General features: G+C 37.9%; 2 protein-coding genes across 2 annotated transcripts; one reads left to right on the forward strand and one right to left on the reverse strand.

Moving 5' to 3' along the window:
- Positions 1–128: 128 nt before the first annotated feature.
- LOC124342429 (probable methyltransferase-like protein 15 homolog) lies at positions 129–1,619 on the forward strand. Its single transcript, XM_046795420.1, has 3 exons — positions 129–238; positions 342–1,289; positions 1,354–1,619. Exons 2-3 carry the CDS (start codon positions 424–426, stop codon positions 1,571–1,573), a joined length of 1,086 nt encoding a protein of 361 aa, XP_046651376.1. The 5' UTR covers positions 129–238; positions 342–423; the 3' UTR covers positions 1,574–1,619.
- Positions 1,620–2,127: 508 nt separating this feature from the next.
- Positions 2,128–3,303, reverse strand: LOC124342450 (oxidoreductase HTATIP2-like). The gene is made up of 2 exons (XM_046795439.1): positions 2,514–3,303; positions 2,128–2,453 (listed from the first exon to the last, which is right to left on the reverse strand). The coding sequence occupies exons 1-2, from the start codon at positions 2,991–2,993 to the stop codon at positions 2,259–2,261; spliced, it is 675 nt and encodes a 224-aa protein (XP_046651395.1). The 5' UTR covers positions 2,994–3,303; the 3' UTR covers positions 2,128–2,258.
- Between the last annotated feature and the right edge of the window lie 4,237 nt (positions 3,304–7,540).

A 7,540-nucleotide genomic window follows, 5' to 3' on the forward strand; every position in this document is an offset into this window, starting at 1 on the left:
ACGAACAACGTCGTAGTAATAAATTAAAAAGTGAAAACTAGATCCATGAATCGCTTTGATTTTGATTGGTTTGAACTCGAAGACCTGCATTATTTTCCATTGCAGTTGTCTAACGGCATAACGCCTAAGGCCCAAATCCCAGAGTAGCAGTAGCAGACGACTTTCAGTAGTAGTGTTTTTTTTTATGATAAAGTTTTGAATTTTTCGAAGTTAACTCCGGGTTTCCATTTTCACTTTGGTATTCAAAATTTGTTCAAAAAGCATTGAAATTAATAAGCCGGTTTCTTAAAGAAATCGTTCACTGTAATTAATTGAATCCACAATTTATGTTCATATTTTAGAAACAGATATCCTAGTCTCCTGCTAGTCTGCTTGAATAACGTATAAATCAGAAGCTATAATTTTGAAACGAATAAGGGAAAAATGCGCTGCGTTTCCTATATTTTTTCGTCCATCTCTCATTTCCCATGCTTTCATCGCTGGAGCTTCAGAACAACGAGGAAGTATAGCTCAAACAATTATGCATTTCATGTTCCAGTCATGCACAAGGAAGTTCTTGAAATGTTTCAACCACAACAAAATCAAAAGTTCCTTGATTTGACATTCGGAGCAGGAGGACACACTAGAAAATTACTAAGTTCAGCCAGAAATATTACAGTCTATACCCTGGATCGAGATCCATTGGCATATGAACTTGCCATCCAATTAGCAAGTGAAACAACTAATGGCCAGGTTGTGCCACTGTTAGGAAAATTCAGTGATCTGCCACAATTATTGTCCGATCCAGAAACATGCAACTTCTTGGACGGAATTCTTGTTGATTGCGGTTGCTCATCGATGCAATTCGACACAAGAGAAAGAGGATTTTCTTTGAGTAAAAATGGACCGTTAGACATGCGTATGGATCAAAATAGATTGGAAAACCAGCCTTCAGCTAAAGATATTCTTGCTAATATTGACGAAGATAGTCTCGCTCGCGTCTTGAAAGTCTACGGAGAAGAAAAACAGGCCAAAAAAATTGCAAGAGCTATTATTGAAGCGCGATATTTATTCAAAAGTCTCCAAACGACACATGAATTGGCGCAACTGATAGAAAGTACCTGTGGTTTAAGTACCCGAACCGATAAACTTCAACGACCAAGTCACGTGGCTACCAAAACTTTTCAAGCATTGAGAATTCTCGTCAATGATGAGCTCAATGAACTTGAATTTGCCGTAAGATATGCTCATCGAGCTTTGAAAATTGGAGGCAAATTGGTTACAATCACCTTCCATTCTTTAGAGGACAGGTAAGTCTTATTTTAGCTGTTGCGATGTTACAATTTTGACATAAAAGTGTTTTTGTTTTTTCAGAATCGTAAAGGAACATCTCCATGGATTCGATTATTCTGCAAAAAGTGAAGAGATATACAAAAACTATGGCAGACAACTTGATCCATTGCTTCCTTTGGCAGAGATGGAACGGAAGTGGGAATCCATCAACAAACATGTCCTTGTTCCTTCAGACGAAGAAGTTAATGGAAATCCACGCAGCAGGTCCGCAAAACTAAGAGCAGCAATTAAGATTCGATGAGTCGATATGTATTTTCGTTGAAATATATGTATTTATATATTTTAAAGATCTGCCGATGATTTTATTTATGATATTAACTGTTGCCCATTATTAAAGATGTAAAGGACAAATCAATCTGCGGATGTTCTTTCATGTCGGTGAAAATAATGGATTGATTTTTTTTTGCAAACAACATAAAACAAATGTTCAAAGTTATTATAACTTATTATAGTATAGGGTAATAGCTTTCTTGATCCGTGTTTCTGGGTTACTCTCAAAACCAAATTTAAATGCCTTACTAGTTTTCACTATAAAGAAACCTCATAAATCTACAAGATGTACCGAACAATCTACAAGATTACTGACAGTATCTGTCTCAAATTGTCTGGTTTGTTAACAAACCGCTAGATCGTGCGAAAAAAATCCAACTCTTTTATTACGAAAAACACATGCCATATTAATAGGCCTACAATATCTTAATTGTCTGGTTCGTAAAGAAACTGGCAGATATTACCAGTTATAATTGATCCTAGTGATCTAAAAATATTATTCTTTAAATAAAAAAACATACTATATTTTAGCAGAAAACGTGTTTGTATTAATGTGCGTTACCACTGAATAAGAGCTACAACACTTCGTGTGATCTGATGAACAAACAAATGAAAAAGTCCATAAAAGGTTAGCACCAAAAGCAGAAAATTATCGATTAATTTTCGTTATTTTTAGACAAATTTAAAATGGTTTGATTGTCTAATATATTGACTGCTGGTCCATCTGAAGTCGCATGAAGAGTGCAATTTATCATCGCTTGAGCAATAGCTTTGGTTGGGATGCTCACCTTTCGAGACCAATCAACAGAACCAATGACAAACTGTAACATTCTTTCCACAGGCCGGCTTTCCTATAAAAAGATTTTGATCAGCACTGGAAAATAAAATGAAATTTTAGTATTTAAAATTACTTGTCGGTGACAGAGAAGTAGTCCGGGGCGATAAATAACTAATTTTTCAAATCCAAGTTGTGCTACTTTTTCTTCAACTTCTCCTTTGGTCCTTGGATACAAGAACCATGAATTCTTATTGGAACCTTGAGATGTTAGTAAATGGAACTGCTTACAGCCTCCTTGCTTAGCAAGTTGTGCTGAGTTGAATACATAGTCTCGATCAACTTTAATGAAACCATTTGCTCCTGCTTTGCCCTTTGTAGTACCAAGGCAACAATAGCCAATATCAAATCCTTCAAAAACTGCTGCATAATCTTCTAATTTTTCAAAATCAACAATTTCCTGCTTAACAATTTTAAATTCATCTTCTTTTAAATCAACAATTCTTCGTCCAATTATGGCAATTTCGGTGAAAGCCTTATTGGAAACCAGTGCAGTGATGAGTTCTTTTCCAGTTTCTCCAGTAGCACCAAGAACAAATGCCTTGAGTCCACTCATGTTGAAAGTTTAATTAACAAACTAATCACACTGTCCAACTGTATCACCACAGACGTGGTAGTGTGGTATCACTAAAGTTTTCGAGCTTATTGTATGCTATTGTATGCACTTCTACAGAAATATTTAAAAAAAACTGAGATACGTGGCAAATTTTTAACACGGCGAAATCGATCACATACGTAACCTAACAATGAACAAGCTCCAAGTCTTTTATCTACTTCTATCTATTGTAACAGTGTAGTGTACTAATGAAAAATTTAAGATAAAGCATTTTTATATTATGTAAATAAAGAAAATTACAGTGACGTCTGCTACCCAATGTTGCCAACTTGCCACATCCGAAATGCTGAAGACGCAAACCCAGCAGGTAGGGCTGTGGCCCGGGCGATGAAAACCCGGGCCACCGCCCGGGCTGAACGAAAAAAACCCCAACCCGACTCGACCCACCGAGGCATTTTTTTTAACGGGGCGGGCGACGGGTTGAACCGCCGGGTCCGTGGGCCAACCCGAGCGGTGGCGCAATCTAGTAGTCACATAGAGAAGCTCGTTACTCAATATTCCTGCGTCAAGAACGACCTAAAAATATTGCCGCCAAATGCTCTACGAGAATTTCGTAGCACGAAAAGTAGGATAAGTTTAGAATTCTTGAAAGCTGAACTTGCTGAAGTCACCTGTTCTTTACTTCTCAGTCTCAATTTTGACTGACTCAGTTTGTCTGTGAAAAAACCTTTCCTTTTTTTGTTGTGTCGCCTTCTTGAAATAGGCTTTTCGCATTTCATTGAGGTCCTTCAAGTAAGGCACAACAAGAAATTTGAATATCCCAAATGACACCAAACCTGTTACGTCTTGGATGTATTTTTCTTCATCACCCGAAAGATCATTTATCTGACTCATGTCAGAGCTGTCCGAAGATTTCGGAAGGGTATTACCCATCTGAAATTAAGGAAAAGAAAAATAATTACCTTAATTTAGTTGACTGACAAAATTTATACTTACTTTGAAACCAAAACTGAAACCACAGACTGCTGAAACTGTTAAACTTGCGACTGCGACGTTCAACTACGATTGATCAGGTCGGCGTTCGAGCTATATGCCCTTAGTGTAACTTTATACCCCATCCCCTTCTTTAAACCCAGCCGGTACACAACCCCGTACGAAACTTTTAGCTTATAATTTAACTGTTAGCTAATAACAGCTCACGCAGTGCTAGGCTAAAAAATCAAACCACTTATCATGCTGCAAATACCTCAAAATTGGTCATCTCAACATGATTCCCCCTTTTTTTAGCAGATATTAGCTTTTATTTTCCAAGCTAGGGCGTTTTCTGATCTTGCTTGAAATAATTAACCTTAAAATCAGCTAGAATTCTTCCCCCTTAATACAGTACCTACCGAAAGTCTTTGGAAGAACGAGAGGAACTTATGCAAAAACGCTGTTTTTGCAGTCCTCTCAGTAGTACAGTTTTTAACCAAATTCTTTCAAATTTGGTATGTACATCGGTTAAGGTAGTGAAAACACCTCTGAATTTTTTCAGATTTTTGTTCTCATTTTCCGAAGTACTTTTGAGCCGTTCTAAAAGTCTTTGGAAAGCCGAGAGGACCTTATGCAAATTAGGCCACTTTGGCCTTTTTTTTAGTTAAACGGCTAGGGCTAGGGAAACGCGACTTTTTTAAAAAATAGACCTGCGTTAGTTTTATATCAGGCCTGATTTTAATTTTTTTGTATTGATATTAGCCCTTTTTGTCCGGCTTACACAGCCCTTTTCGTCCGGCTCACATAGCCCTTTTCGACCGGCTCACATAGCCCTTTTTGTCTGGCTCACACAGCCCTTTTCGTTCTTTCGAGCACTCTCGGCCCTTTCGCCAATCACTCTCACTAATACACGTGGGTATCAACGGGCAGTCGGAGCCTTGCCCCAACCTTTCTGTCGCCCGATCCCACTTCTGACACCAAATGTTAGGGCCCTAATGTTACAGCCCTCCTTCTCTCTCAGCTCTCTATTCCACTACCATCTCTTTCACCGTCGTGACCCGCACTGCTCTGCACCTTCCTTTCTTTCCCCTTTCATCATCCCGATGACGAACCTCTGTCGTCCAGCCCACGTTTACCTACGTTGTCTTTTCCCCTGTTTTCACTTTCTTAGAATCTAGCCATAAAATACGGATCGTAACACCAGTTTCCCCAACGCTCACTTTTTTATTTCTTTACCATTATTCTAGTTTATTTATTATATTATTATATTTAGTATATTGAATTTTATCAAACTGTAACTACCTACATGCATTTAAATTTGTATGTATCTCTGTACTCACACACACACGCGTGTTCATCATAAATACATTCGGGCGGTACTCGTTTTTCGGAGTTGAGCCCAGTTAAACCAACACAGATGTATCATAACTTGTGTAATTGTAATCCTGGTCAACCGACCCTTCGATGACGAAGGGTTTTACACTTGACATAGAATTTTCAATTAATATTATGATGGATCTCCATTCTGAGCAAGAACAAGAGTCATGCAGTTGCTTGAACAGCTTTTTTCAGTTATTTTGTATTATTTGCATTAGGTATTGGATTTTTCTTAAGATTCTGTGTGCATATTCCACTGGCATAGCAGAGGTAATAAAGGAATCGATGTTGCCACACATTCCCATTTTTTGGCTTTTCGATGGGGAGGGGGGTTATCGGTCTAGCAAAGCAAAGCATAAAAGCCGTTAAATCAAATTGAGACATTTAATAAGCCCATACCAGTTGGATCACGGCAGAGAGAATGGGATTTTTTGATCCTGGCAAAATGGAAATACGCCTTCTTGCAGGAGAAAAGATCTCTTGGCTAGGTTGTTTATATAATGGAAATAGTTTTCTGCTACTATGGACCTGCTTTCCCATTGCGTAGTAGGAATATCTGGTAGCAATGTAACATTTTTGACTAACGGGGAGGGGATTATGCTGACCAACCATAGCATAATCGATACGATGCATTTTCCGTCTGTTATTCTTTGAAGAGATAATGAGATTACCTGATTTGTCTTCTTTCATTCCAAGACATTGAAAAAAAGCCCCTTACCCTTTTCCCTAGCGTATTATTGATAAACTGCAAAAGAAGACGGAATAAAAGTCATATTTCTGTGAGTCCTCTTAAAGCTAGTGGTCCGAGATTCCAGCGGATACATCTATTTCATGCATTGGAGTGTTGTTTTGAATGTAAAAGATAGGACCGAGTACCAAACTCTGTGGAACACTTTACTTCAGAGGGGTGGGGAAAGACACCGTTCACGTCGAGTGAAAGACTATTGCCTTCTGTTCAGGTACAAGAAGCTGCTGCTGCTAGGTTACCTATCTAAATTTACTGAATTTACGAATAATACTGCATTATCTTTCTAATCTCTATCACTGGTCCCGTTCTGGCATTATGAAATTGTTATATTACATTATTGTAATGAAGGTTACAATCAGGTTAAACCCCAAGGTAATCAACCAAGGTATCAGCCAAATTTTGGCACAAATAGCGAATCATTCACTGCGAATGCCATAATTGCCGGGATTGGCGGTGATTTAGGACTTAACCAAATAGGACTGGTAGAAATAGGACTACGATTTAGGACTAAGTAGAAATAGGACTGGTCGAAATAGGACTACATTTTGCAACTCATTATTGCCAGTCCTATTTCTCCTTACGAGCAGTCCTATTTCTACCATCCACTAGTCCTATTTCTACCTGTCCTATTTGAGCAGATAAAAAATCTGGCATCCTTGTCGGATTTGCCAAAAGACGATTGATCCGTAGATCCGGCACCGTTCATATACTATTCAGCCAATTAAACTATGTTAGTAATAGTCCAGTTCGTTTTTCATTTGTAACTTGTATATTTCAAAACTTTTTTAACTTTTTTTTTATAAAAAGGTTGAATACAATCATGTTAATAAAGCCCATTTGTTAGAAATATCAATTTGATATGCAATTTAAGGTTTATTCGGAAATAAGATATTGTGTTAAAAGTTTCGATTTTTACGGGACTGACGCGCAGCCCAAGCCGGCCAGAAGGGGGGTCGGACGGGGGGGATTGCACGTACCCATGGGAGAGGGGTAAGAGAAGGGGGGTTTACCTGGGCCATACCATACGGCACCATCTTTTCCCTTTTTCTAAAACGTCAACGGTGATATAATGGTTAGCAATCCGTTCTATCATACCAATTGATTGAGGATCGAAGTTCGATTCTCGGTCAAGACGAGATAAATAAAAATTTAATTTTGAAAATTTTAAATCACAACAGCTTCAGGTACTGTAATATCATTCGATCACATATTGCATTATATAAATCAATATCTATGGTAATGAATAGCAAATTACCATTTGAACAATTTAAAAAAGTTAAAAAAGTTTTGAAATATACAAGTTACAAATGAAAAACGAACTGGACTATTACTAACATAGTTTAATTGGCTGAATAGTATATGAACGGTGCCGGATCTACGGATCATTCGTCTTTTTGGCAAATCCGACAAGGATGCCAGATCTTTTATCTGTTGAAATAGGTCAGCCCTG

Source organism: Daphnia pulicaria, chromosome 6 (assembly GCF_021234035.1).
Source record: "Daphnia pulicaria isolate SC F1-1A chromosome 6, SC_F0-13Bv2, whole genome shotgun sequence".
NCBI lineage: Eukaryota > Metazoa > Arthropoda > Branchiopoda > Diplostraca > Daphniidae > Daphnia > Daphnia pulicaria.